Source organism: Sceloporus occidentalis, unplaced genomic scaffold (assembly GCF_023333645.1).
Source record: "Sceloporus occidentalis isolate IW3139 unplaced genomic scaffold, rSceOcc1.0.p SCAF_6, whole genome shotgun sequence".
Taxonomy (NCBI): domain Eukaryota; kingdom Metazoa; phylum Chordata; class Lepidosauria; order Squamata; family Phrynosomatidae; genus Sceloporus; species Sceloporus occidentalis.
In genome coordinates this window covers 37,710,365-37,724,027 of record NW_028316986.1, presented here as the reverse complement: position 1 = coordinate 37,724,027, position 13,663 = coordinate 37,710,365, and the positions used below count along the sequence as shown (strand labels likewise).

Below are 13,663 nucleotides of genomic sequence, written 5' to 3'. Positions count from 1 at the left end.
ACATAACTTGATCAAATAGTTGTCATTTGTCATTATCCCCTCCCCCCCCCCACACCATTCCCTTCTCCTTTTGTGTCGTGTCTTTTTTAGATTGTAAGCCTGAGGGCAGGGAACCGAGTATTATCCCCTCTGTTGTAAGTCACCTGGATTCCCAGTGATTGGTTGGCATATAAATAAATCCTATTTTTATTATTATTATTATTATTCACACAGAAATGACTAAACATATTTTCCATAACTTATTTAACCTACCAGCATATTAAAATTATTATTTATTATTATGTTTATGTTTATTTATATCCTGGCTTCTTCCCAGTACAGGGACTAAAGAAACATTAAAAACCCCAAGAATTTCTAAAATAATTACAGTATATTATTTTTCCTATTTAAAAGTAAGGACTTTTGAGCTGGTATAAGTTCCAGGTAAGATTTTAATTGTAAAATATAAGCAAATAAGAAAATGTCAGGCACATCAGTAAGATTTGGGGAAAAAATAATAACTGAAAACTGTGCAGTGCAATTCCATAAGTTATGTATAAGTATGACTGGACTTTAGTGGGATTTAACAAAACAATAGGAAACACATGACGGACAAACTTCATTCTTGCTGCAAAAGCAAAACCAGGTGCAGACTACTAATATCTAAAATTAGAATAAAGCAGAAAAAGAATATAAATCAACAACCTTGCCAAAATATGATCTGAAGAATATCCCAACAGAATGTGAAGAAAATGTGAGAAATAAATTCGTAATATTAAGCCTAATTGGCCAGGTACCAGAACTATGGACAGAGGTCAGAGGAATGCAGAATGATAATACCTGTGGCCAAAAAGAAGGAGAAGAATCAACCTCTTCCAAAAGGTCTGAGAATGTATAAAAAAGATGGAAACAATATACAGAAAAGCTATATTAAAAACGCAAAAGGATGAACAACTCATGGGAAGAAGAAACCTATGAAGATGAACCCCAAATTTTGGAAACTGAGTAAAATCTGCACTTAAGGCAGTTGGGAAGAATAAAGCACCAGGCACAGCTCAGTCCAGTTCTTACTAAAATATGCCAAAAAAATATAGAAAACAAAGCAATGGCCCTCAGATTGGAAGTGGTCAACATAAACTCCTATACATAAAAAAGGAGACACAACAGACTTCAGTAAGTACAGGACCATTGCACTAGTTTCCCATGAAAGCAAAGTCATGGTCAAAATTCTGCAGCAAATACTCCTACCATATATGGAGCAAGTAATCCCAGAGATGCAAACTGGTTTCAGCAAAGGAAGAGGCACTAAGGACCACATAGCAAACATATGATGGATAATGGAGAGCACCAGAAAATTCAGAAAGAAAATTTACATGTGCTTTATTGACTACAGCAAAGCCTTTGGTTACATAAACCATGAAAAGCTATAGAATGCTTTCCAAGAAATGGGAGTGACACTATGCTTGATTGCCCTGTATTCAGGGCAAGAGTTTGTCATTAGAACTGAATATGGAGAAACAGAATAGTTCCCAATCGGCAAAGGAGTCAGGCAAGGCTGCATACTATCACCTTACCTATTCAACCTCTATGCAAAAAATATCATATGCACATTAGGCTTAGACTCAGAGCAGAAGTGAAAATCAGAGAAGGGAACATTAATAACCTAAGATATGCAAATGACAGAATACTACTAGCAGAAACCAACTAAGATCTGGAACATTTACCAAAGAAGAAGGAACGTGCCAAGGTAGGATAATGGGCATGGAAGATCTTCAAGAAATAATTTTAGAGAATGAGGAAATTGAAATAGTCAAGGAATTTTCATATCTTGGATCAAATATTGATCAGAATGCAGATTGCAGTCAAGAAATTAGAAGAATCGGAATGGGAAAGGCAGCTATGAAAGAACTGCGCAAGATTCTAAAGATATAACTCTGAATATCAAAAAGGATTGTTCAAGCTATTGTATTCCCCATCATCATGCATGGATGTGAGAGCTGAACAGTGAAGAAAGCTAATAGAAAGAAAATCTACTCATTTAAGATGCTATGCTGGATAAGAGTGCTGAGAATACAATGGATGGCCAAGAAGAAAACAAATGGATTCTAGTACAGAGCTCTCCCTGGAAGCTAGGATGACAAAACTGAGGTTGTTGTACTTTCGCCACATCATGAGAAGGCATGAATCATTTGGAAAGACAATGATGCTAGGAAAGGTAGAGAACAACAGAAAGAGAGGAAGACCACATACTAGATGGTTGGATTCATTCTGAGAGGTCACAGGCATGAGCCTGTAGGACCTGAGTAGAGCAGTGGAGAACAGAGGGTCTTGGAGATGTGTCATCCACAGGGTTGCCATGAGTCAAAATGGACTGGAGATCAGTTAACAACAACATTTGCACAAGATTGCAACTCAAAATAAATGAGACAAAGGTAGGGAACTCATAGTTATCTTGGTGTTGTTGGACAGAAACTGCCATTATCTCTTACAACATAGTAAATGGTAAAGAAGACATGAGCTGCATTTTAAAACAAAATCTATAGAGCCATATGTTGCCAACCCAAGATGGGCAGTGCTAATACAGAGGAGTTTTGATGATGCTTAAGCCAGTTTTCCTAGCAAAAATAGCCTGCTGCTGGAAGAACCTTCTTCCAGCAGATGATTTCAAAGGGAGAGAAGAATGCTGGACCTGATCTGCGCCCCCCCCCACCACCACCACCATTCCCTTTTTCTTTTGTGTCGTGTCTTTTTAGATTGTAAGTCTGAGGGCAGGAAACCGTCTAATATCCCCTCTGTTGTAAGCCGCCCAGATTCCCAGTGATTGGGCGGCATATAAATAAATCCTATTATTATTATTATTTGTTGACAGAGTAGTGTCAGCATAACCACTCTGCTGGCTAAGATCTCCTTGCAGAATAGCCTCCCTGCAAAAAAGAGAAGGGCTGGAGCAAGGGAAGAGATGACTTGCAAGTCCAAGCCACGCCAAGCCCAGGGACACGGCGACAAATGCATCACAATGTTAGGCCAATGTTAGCTGATGAGGAATTTTCTCCTAAGAGCAACGATAGGCAAAGGCCAGCTCCCTTTGTACTAAATTCAAACTCCTCAGTTTTACATGTATCATCTTCATCTTGGTCTAACATTGGCTGGCTTTGTGGGTTGTCCATGGGCTGGAGGTAAGTTGGATCTGGAGTAACTTAGGTTCTCCCTTATCTTGCCACTTTTCCACCACTTTTTAAAGCTTCTCTGCTACTAGAGCTTAGCTAGCAGTGTTTCTGCCAGCAGATCACTCTTACATATTTCTGAGCTGAACTAGTAAAAAACATTTTCTGTTGGCAGGTGCTTCGTCCTAAATCTTTACAGGCAATGCATCTTTGAGTTAGGATTGCACTGAATAGGCATAAATGGTTTTACCAAGAAATAAATATGTCTGAAGTCAGTACAGTGGACCCTCCACATTCACTAAGGTTAGGGGCACAGGATGCCCATGAAAATGGGAAAATAGCAAATAAAGAACACAGATTTTTTTAACTGAGAGATCACCTCTCTAAGAATCTCTAGGTCTTCCAGGGAAGCTCTATGGTCAACATCTGGTGTAAATTGACCACAGAATTGCATCGGAGGACCTACAAATGCCTAGGGAAATATTCTCTCTAGGAATCTCCAGGTCCTCCAGCATGACGTTTGACAGAAGGTGACCACAGAGTTGCACTGGGGGACTTATAGATTCCTAGAGAGAACATATTAATTAAATCCATGAATAATCAAATCCGCAAAAATCAAAGCTGCAAATGTGGAGGGCTGTAACTATGTCTTTGATCTTATTACCTTATGTAAGCCCGGACTTTGCATCCTCTAAACCAACTCTGAATTTTTACAGCAGCATCATATTCTGTCTTTCTGTATTCATCTACAGACCTGAAAATGCATGAAATCATTTTCAAAACATGTACTTTGGTCATTATATTTAAGAGAATTAACAATAAACACATATTATTTTCTTCAAATATATTCATTCTCTTCAATTAAGTCTACAAAAATAAGCTTACCTTGTAATAATTGAGGAATACTTTTATTCTTTATATTTCCCCCTTTATCAAGGAGCTCTGACTGGTCTTAAAAGCATAAAACAATCTAGCAAGGACAGCTGATGCTTTCTAAAGAATACCAACCCACCACAACTTTTACGTAAAACCAATCAGAAAGAAAATGTATCATTGGGGGATTGAGAGTGCAAGAAATGAAAACCAACATAACTGCCAAAATATTTGCAACATGTGTAGAGTACATAAGCGAAGCTCCCTATGACCATCAATACTTCAGGAATATGGCTTCTGATAAAATTTACTATGTGGGATTGTAATCAAGCCCAATATAATAATATGACCACTAAGAAAGAGAGCATATTAATTTGGGAATTGAGCAGAAGACTGTAAGCATAGCATCCTCAAATCTTTGAGGAAAGCTCTTAATGTTTTTCAACACTTATTTCATGGATCACCTATTTCTCTCCAGATTTAACTGTCATAACTTCAAAATTCACTAATTCATTCCCATCACCATTTGAAAGACAATGCTATGACTAGTTTTATTTTCCCTTGGATGACAAAGCACTGAATACAGCTTTATAATATTTACTTTATTTTAAAATATACAAGCTAAAAATCAGTTGAGATGAACAGGTATTCATTCTCTTGCGTTTTGCATCAAAGAGCCTCTGCTAGTCAAAGGAGACAATACTCAGCTAAGTAGACATTTAGTTTGAACTTATGTGAAAGAACTTCCTGCGTACCTTTATTTCATTTCCAGCTACTTCATAGTACTCTCTGTTTTCAAGTCACCTGTCGACTTGTGGCAACACTATGAATTTCATAGGGTTTTCTTAGGGAAAGGAATGCTCAGAGTGTTTTTGCCAGTTCCTTCCTGTGAAATATACCACTGTGTATTTGTTGACAGTCTCCCATCCAAGTAATAACCCTGTTTAACTTCCAAGATCAGAAGGAATCTGGTGCCTTTAGGATATTTAGGCTTGACATAGATCTCTACCCTCCCACCCCCATCTCCAGACTGCTGTTTCTCAGAGTGTGGTCTGTTTAGGAAGTAATGCTAACCCATAATTTAGTGACAAGGGCCATTCACAGTAATCAAAGAACAAACTCACAATATATTTCAAATCCATTTCCATGTGACATATGCTCCTCTGACCAGTCAAAAGAGAAGGGCCACGATAATAAATCCCTTTTATTGCTATCAGAGAGAGAAGCAATATTATCTCTATGGAAATGTCACCATGAATTCCTAAGGCTACTTAGACAACTAAATCATTCAGGCAGACTTTATACACAGGGGCTTCTGATGAGACCTCTTCAGAACAGATTATAATATACAGTTGGCCCTCCGTTTTTGCAGGGGATCCATTCTGTACCCCCACACAAACAGAGGCTTTTGCATATTCAAGCCTCATAGGCTTGAATGGGGCATGCCACTGGGTGCATGCGCCACTGAAAACAGCGGAGGTCACTCCTTCGCGGGTAATCGAGGGCGCAGATCCGAGATCCGTGAATTAGAGGGGTGCCTGTAATCAACTTTCTTTTTTGCCTGTAGTTGTCTTTCATATTACAGTTCTATTTGTTCCTGAAATAAAAGGTCATTTAAAAAAAAAGGGGGGGGATCCTCACTACCCTTGGCTTGTTATGCTCATTGTTTCACCACAAAGTTCTAGTCTACTGTATTCAGAAGTCTCCCTTCTGCTTGAACTCAGGACACAGAAAACACGAACACCACATGCTATATACTTTGGAATAAAGGCATCTTACTAGCATCAAAAAGCTGCCATGGACAGCAGTAAAAGTGGAATAATAGTGCTGTAACAGTGAGAGCCAACATTGTCAATGGTTTGAGTGTTGGACTACAACTCTGGAGATCAGGATTCGATTCCTGCTCAGAATCGAAACTCACAAAACCATATAACCTATTGGGTGACCTTGGGGAAGTGACATGCTCTCAGCTTCAGAAGAAGGCAATGGCAAATCTCCTCTGAGTAAATCTTGACAAGAAAACTGTGATAATGCCTTAGGGCAGCAATAATTCGTAAACTACTTTAATGAACACAGTGTCAGTATAGTGCTGTAGCACACGACCTAGAAAAGGCTTCAGGGAAGGGTAAGGCACCACACCTCCTCTCCTGTCTGCTGAGTTAATAGAGTGTAAACTACTTTTGCTCTTGGAACTCAGCAGCAATTTAAGAAAGATGAAGAAAAGGAAAAGCGGGGGCTGGGGGTGGGTGAGGGACGGAGGGAGGAAAACTGGGACATTTTAAAAGCAGCATTAAAAGCAGCATTAAAAGTAGAAAACAATTTATCAGAACTGTCCCTACCAAATCAGGATAGTTGGAATATGTGTTTTCCTACGTATCTGTAGTGTGCAATGTGTTTTTTTCCATAATAAGCATCCCTCAAAGGCCTCCCTTGCCAGTGAGATAATGCCCCCCCCCCCCCCCCCAGTAATACCTGGTGCCAGAAGGCCTTTCAGTTTGGGCACTCAGTCCCTAAAAGGTTCACCATCATTGTTCTAAGATGGTACATACCACGCTAGCTCAGTCTCTAAGTTCTGTTACAGAACTTTACTACTAAGTATGGATAGCACTATATACATGACAACCAACCCACTATCCAGCAATAGCCCACACTGTCCATAGGGAGCTTAGGAACAACTTAGGGAGCTGGGGATGTATAGCTTGAAGAAAAGAAGTTTAAGAGGTGATATGATAGCCCTGTTTAAATATTTGAAGGGATGTCCTATTGAGGAGGGAGCAAGCTTGTTTTTTGCTGCTCCAGAGACTAGGACCCGGAGCAATGGATGCAAGCTACAGGAAAAGAGATTCCACCTGAACATTAGGAGGAACTTCCTGACAGTAAGGGCTGTTTGACCGTGGAACACATTCCCTTGGAGTGTAGTGGAATCTTCTTCCTAGAGGTCTTTAAACAGAGGCTGGATGGCCATCTGTCAGGGATGCTTTGACTGAGAGTTCCTGCATGGCAGGGGGTTGGACTGGATGGCCCTTGCGGTCTCTTCCAACTCTATGATTCATATTTAAGCACACTGTTCATGGCATGTTCTTCCCACACAGGTGCCTGCACTTGTCCAAGTGGTGTGACGACACTCCACCATGGTGCAATCTTTCCAGATGTTGCGTCATCCAGCTTCTTCAGCCACCTGTCATATTCTGTCCTGAGAAATTCTTAATAAAGTGGGCCCTCTGTTTACATGGGGGATCTGTTCTAGACTTCCCCCCCCCCCCCCCGCCTATGGGAAAAACTGCACGACCTCAAGTCCTGTTGATTTCAATGGTGGCACACTCCCGTGCCATTTTCTTCCCCCAGGCTTGCCATCTGTGTGAGCTTAAGTCCACGTACGGCAAGCAAGCGTATGGGGCGGGCAGACTGTAACAGATCCACACACACACTGACCCTTTTCCATGCCAATGCCCCACCTTCCATTGCCCTCAATTCCATCCCACCAACTTTGCCAATGGGAGGTGTTACCCATCCTCCCTCTTTGCATGATCCCCCACCAATCTTTAGTCTGTAGTGTTACATATGCTGAGTCTATTAGTCCAAATGTTTTCCCCCATTTTTCTCTAATGGTCTTACTTCTGATAGTACTTCTATTCCAGCTATTGCAACCTTCTGTGAATGTTACCATGCTAAGTTCCCAATGCTAGGGAGCTGAAATGAAAGACATATTGCTCCAAATCCAGTGCTGCCTTTCCATGGGGGGGATGGAGACTGCTCTCAGGGGGCAACTACACTGTATAAATAATGCAGTTTGACACCACTTTCACTGCCATGACTCTATCCTACAGACTCCTAAGATTTATAGTTTTGTGAGGCACCAGCACTCTTGAGCAGAGAAGGTGAAAGTCTTTGTACAAACCCCAGGATTCCATAGAATGGAGCTACAGCACTTAAAGTAATGTCAAACTGCATTATTTCTACAGTGTAGATGTATCCTTAGTTATATTTTTTGCCGTTGCAATTAAAGACAAGCAAATCATTATCGGTATTATTATTATTATTATTGGTATGAAGTTATTTCCTAGCTGGTTAAGCTTGATGTGAATCAGGTCATCATGGGTGCATTTACACTGTAGAAATCATGCAGTTTGACACCACTCTAACTACCATGGCTGAATACTATGCAACGTTGGATTTTGTTGTTTTGTGAGACATTTAGCTTACTCTGTCGGAGAGCTCTGGTGAGACAACAACAAAACTCCAAAATCCTGGGATTGGTAGTAATAGCTTTGTGAGGCACCAGCACTCTTTCCTCTCTAAACACATTGGTCCAAAACACACTACAGAAATAATCCAAGCTGAGATTTCTATGAGTGCTCTGGCTCAGTACTAGGGAATCTTGGGAACTGTAGTTTATTGTGAAACCTATACTGTAGTTGCAATTTGGGTTGTTAATGAAAGAAGTGAATCTTGGAGCCATTATTTCCCCCCCTTAAAATGTTTTTTTAAAAAATTAATTAAATAAATAAATAATATAATAAATATATTATTTATATTTTATAATATATTTATATTATAGATATATTATAATTATATTAATTATAGTTAATTAATTACTAATATAAATATTATGAATAACACAATAATTACAGTAATATGATAATAAATAAATTATTTATATTTTATAATATAATTTATAGATATATTATTGTATTAATTATAATTAATTAATATAAATATTATAAATAATACAATATGATAAATATAATAAATAAATATAACTGCATATTTTATATATAATTTTATTTTATATATTATATTTTTATATTATATTATGTTATAATTATGTTAATTATAATTAATAATATTAATAATAAATATAATAAATAATCTTAAATACCAATAAAATAAATAAATTTTATTTAAATAAAAAAATAAAATTTAAACGTTTTAAGGTCTATAAATCCCACGAATCCTGGGAACTGTATCTTACTGTGGCACCAGAGCGCTCTCTCTCTCTCTCAATAAATCTCCCAGGATTCCCTAGCATTGAGCCAAGGAAGGCAGTTAACTGGATGATTCCTGCAGTGTGTCTTCTTGGACCAACTGCAGCTTCCAGGAGGAAGGAGACTGAGCCCTTAAACCGGTATCAAAGTGCATTATTCCTATGCTGGAGCGTTACCTGTTCCTTCGGAAGCCCTCCTCCTTCAGCCCAGGGAGCCTCTCTTGCAGCCTGGCCAAAGTCACCATCCTCCTCTTTTGTCCCCCTTGGCTTCCCCCCTCCCTCCCCGAAAAAGGAAAAAAAAGGGCCGGTGTAGACGCCGTCGCCATGGCAACCGGACCGTACCAAGTGATCCCTAATCCGGGGGGGGGGCTGAAAGACAAAATGAAATAAAAATAAAAATAAGTACTCCATTCTCCTCAGACCAGAAGCACGTTTAGACTGAAAATGGGAAGGGAATGGGGAAAGGGGGAAAGGACGAGGCAGCCCCTCGCGGACTTTGTTTTATTATTGGGAGGCTCTGAGGGAAAGAATGGTCGGGCCCAACTTCCTCCTGCCGTCGCCGAGGGCCGCTTCCGGGGTCCACAGTCATCATGAGGGACTGAGAGGGAGACGCGCGCAGAGACAGAGAGAGAGGAGCTCCGGAGGCGTCCCTCGTCGTCGCCATTTCCCGAGTTTCTAGCGAGCGGCTCCCGTCTCCTGAGGGAGCGGCCGACGGAGGGCGTTGGGTACATGTTCCGGGGGGCCGAGCCCGCCCCGAGCAGACCTCCGGCCACCGGGAAGAAGAGCTGGTGAGGGACTGCAGCAGGAGCAGGAGCAGGACCATGTATATGTGCCCTTTAGGGGATTCTTGAAGACTACAACTCCCAGAATCCCAGGCGATTGTCCAGCACGGCCGAGGCTTCTGGGAGCTGTAGTTCAAGAGCCTCTTAAAGGGCACGGATTGGGGACCACAGATTTATGATGATGTTGTTGCTTGTGATATATCGACCCTATAGATGAGATATCTCCAAGAGTCCCTATCTTCCCCTGCCTTGCCAGATCCTGCAAGGCCTTGCCCATGGTTCCCCTTATTGAGCCTATCCCTTTGGTTTGTGGCCTCCCTCTCTTTCTTCTCCCCTCCGCCTTTCCTGGCATCATTGCCTTTCCTTTCTAGTGATCCATGGCCTCTCATGATGTGGCCAAAGTACGATAGTCTCAACCTGAGCCTCTTTGCTTCCAAGGAGAGAGAGCCCTGGTCCGGTCTGTTCAAGAACCCATTTGTCTGTCTTCTTGGCTGTCGGTGGGATCCTAAGCACTCTACACACTCATGTATAAGTATAGAAATTTCGGTCCAAAAATTGACCCCCCAGAAAGCATCCCTGAGTCGACTTATCCACGGATCAACGTAAGTACTGTATCTGAACTCTTATTTAAAAGAAGGAACCATCCGCTGGTGAAAAGCAAGAGTACAGTCTGCCCTGGAAGCGCCATCTATTCCCTCGTCCATCCAGCCTTTTAAAGACTGAGCACAAAGAGTTATGTCTGCTGGGTTTTTGTAAATCCTTTGACATTGTTTTGCTTTGCTTTATCCTTCACATCCTTTGCTATATCCCCCTAAATTTTACCCTCGACTTATCCACGGGTCATAGCAAAAGCCATAATTTTGGCTCCAAAACTTGCCCTCGATTTATATATGAGGTCGACTTACAGCACCACATTTCAGACAGGTTGATTTTTTTTCTGTCTGCTTCCTTCTCTGTCCAGCCCTCGCATCATCTGTACATGGTAATCGGGAATACAATGGCCTGAACGATTCTGGCTTTAGTGCTCAGTTGTATGTCTTTGCTCTTCAGTATCTTTTCCAGTTCCTTCATAGCTGCCCTTCCCATTCCTAGCCTTCTTCTTATTTCGTGACTGCGGTCTCCATTCTGGTCAACGTTTGATCCTAGATATGGGAATTCTCCGACTCTTTCAATTTCCTCATTGGCTAGATTGAATTCATGTATTTCTTCTGTGGTCATTATTTTTGTTTTCTTCATGTTCGGCATCAGACCTGCCTTTGCACTTTCATCTTCGAACCTGGCTCATGGCGGCCCTGTGGATGAGACACATACATACACTGAGGAAAGAGCAGATGCAGTGCTCAGAACAGCATAAACAGCATCCTCCTTGGCAATTAAGGCTGCTTCAGCTGTTATCGATATTCTCGTAAAATCATGTCAAGACAAGGCCTTATGTGGGCTAAAGATCTTATATCTGTGAGGTCCCTCATAATAAACAGGTGAACGTAAAATCATGTTGAGACGATCTACAAGCCACTCAAAGTGGCTACTTTCTCAGCTGATGCCAGGCTAGATGTAATACAGTTTGGCAACAGGCCACAGGCAGCCTCTGTAATGGTCAGGAGGCAGGTTTTAAATAAAAAGAGAAACAAACAAACAAACCCGCTGGCATGTGGACACCTGAACGAAACAAAATTTGATAATTTGATTAGTGACAAACTCTGAAAAATCGCTGGATCCAGTATTGGCAGAGATTAATGATAAGGGGAAAGCATTTGCTTTTTTCACATAAAAGAGTAAAAGAGATCGCTTCATCAGGGACAGTCCTCCTTTCTTCCCCATAGAAATCATCGACTGCTAGATTTGGAAGAGACCTCAAGGGCCATCCAGTCCAACCCCCTGCCATGCAGGAACTCACAATCAAAGCACCCCCTTTGACAGATGGCCATCCAGCCTCTGTTTAAAGACCTCCAAAAAAGAAGACCCCACCACTCTCCCAGGGAGTGAGTTTCACTGTTGAGCAGCTCTTACTGTGAGGAAGTTAGAATGGAAGGACTCAATCAGGGAGGTCATAAAGTAGGTTGATGTCTGAGTAGTGAGCTTGGATATAAGCTGAAACCATCATGAATACAAACCAAAGATTCAGCTGCCGAGTTTAAACCATGGCATGAATTATATCCATGCAATTGTACTTTGGCACCTCACAAGAAGAAATGGAAAAGACATTAATACTGGGAATGGTGCAGGGAAGTAGAATGAGAGGAAAGCCACATACTAGATAGCTAGACTCAATCAGGAAGGTTACAAGTACCACTGAGTCAGAATCCTGGACTTGGAAGAGACCACAAGGGCCATCCTGTCCAAACCCCTGCCATGCAGGAACTCACAATCAAAGCACCCCCTTTGACAGATTGCCATCCAGCATCTATTTAAAGACCTCCAAAGAAGGAGACTCCACCACTCTGAGGGAGTGTATTCCACTGTTGAACAGCTCTTACTGTCTGGAAGTTCCTACTAATGTTGAGGAACTTGTATCCTAGGGTTGGGAGACATCTCTGTCAGAGAGCTCTAATTCCATGATAAACTACAATTCCCAGGATTCCCTAGCACTGAGACAGGACAGTTAAAGTGGTCTCAGACTGTATTATTTCTGCAGTGTGTTTTGGATCTTAGACACAAAGTGGGCTCCACAGGCAGTTCTGGAAGCCAATTTTTCCAGAGCTAAATAAGAAAAAGAAACAAAACAAAATTAGAAGGGGCTACAAGTATACTTCTGGTATTGTGTACTTTTGTCATGTTGAACATTGCAAGGGTGTCTTGCAACCTATTTAAAAAGTAAATTGCTGCTCTGGGAGGCTTGCAATTTAATTCTCTATCTCTTTGTTTTACACCAGACGAAAGGCATTCTGGCTGAGCTGGGGGCAGGACAGGAGCTGCAGAACTTGTGTTGCCTGTATGTGGCCCCAGAGCTCTTTTGGGACTCTTGTATAAAGCTATAGGAGCCTTGTTTGTCCTTGCATTTGACTGTCCAAGTAGGAGGAGATTTAAGGCACTGTGTATGGTCTTAAGCATTTCTAGATAGGTGGACACATTTAATATTATTGTCAGGGTGGTGTTTGTGAATCAGATGTTTGTTGGGAACCAGGAGTACTGCTATTGTTACACAGCTAGGTTTCCACAGAAATCTTGATCTATGAAGTTCTGGCCTAGCATGAATACCTAACAGGAGGCAGTCAGAAGCAGTTAAAGTGAATTAGCAGTGTTTTAAGAGTGTAGTGCGATAATCTACTAAGTGAAGCCTTTGTACCTGTGATTGTGAATTCCAGACAGCATTTGTTTTGTCACATAAAATACTTAGCCTCAAAAGTCAATTAATTCTGAGCTCCAAAACACACAATAGAAATAATCCAGTTTAAGACCTCTTTAACTGCCCTGGCTCAATGCTAGGGAATTCTGGGAATTGTAGTTTTGTGAGACATTTAGCCTTCACTGTCAGAGATATCCGGTACCACAATAAACTACAATTCTCAGGATCCCTGAGCACTCATCCAGGGCAGTTCAAGCAGTCCCAAACTGGATTATTTCTGCAGTGTGTTTAGGACCTCAGTTATGGTGCTTTTTTATATATATAGTATGCTTTAACTGACTCATTGGTTGAGAGCCAGTTATTCAGTTTTCAAATTTGTTCTTTAGTAAGTTTTAGTTAAATTGCATTTTGTTTTAATTTAGACCAGATTCTTAAACAAAATGATTGAAAAATGTTTTGAAAAATACCGTATGTTTTCAAAGGTCCATCTGGTTATTTATTAATTAAATAATAACATTCTTAGAGATCCATTTCATTTCTTTATGTCAATCCCTGCTATATACAAAAAGTTTGAGTATACAACTGATGGCAACAT

The 13,663-nt window shown here is 40.9% G+C and overlaps 2 protein-coding genes across 8 annotated transcripts in view; one reads left to right on the top strand and one right to left on the bottom strand.

Moving 5' to 3' along the window:
• LOC149310622 (spermatogenesis-associated protein 17-like) overlaps positions 1-9,262 on the bottom strand; it is a 230,652-nt gene extending 221,390 nt beyond the window's left edge. For 3 of the 4 annotated variants that reach the window (XM_089529324.1, XM_089529323.1, XM_089529326.1), the window contains exons 1-2: positions 9,178-9,262; positions 3,808-3,897 (exon numbers count right to left, since the gene is read on the bottom strand). In XM_089529324.1, the coding sequence (XP_089385450.1) occupies positions 3,808-3,897; positions 9,178-9,245 (158 nt within the window). In that variant the 5' untranslated portion in view covers positions 9,246-9,262. The remainder of the gene's footprint in view (positions 1-3,807; positions 3,898-9,177) is intronic. The other variant, XM_089529325.1, reaches the window with a different exon arrangement.
• Positions 9,263-9,464: 202 nt separating this feature from the next.
• The window catches only part of LOC149310621 (G patch domain-containing protein 2-like), a 146,004-nt gene continuing 141,805 nt past the window's right edge, over positions 9,465-13,663 (top strand). For all 4 annotated transcript variants that reach the window (XM_089529320.1, XM_089529319.1, XM_089529321.1 and 1 more), the window contains exon 1: positions 9,465-9,788. In XM_089529320.1, coding sequence (XP_089385446.1) covers positions 9,730-9,788 — 59 coding nt within the window. In that variant the 5' untranslated portion in view covers positions 9,465-9,729. The remainder of the gene's footprint in view (positions 9,789-13,663) is intronic.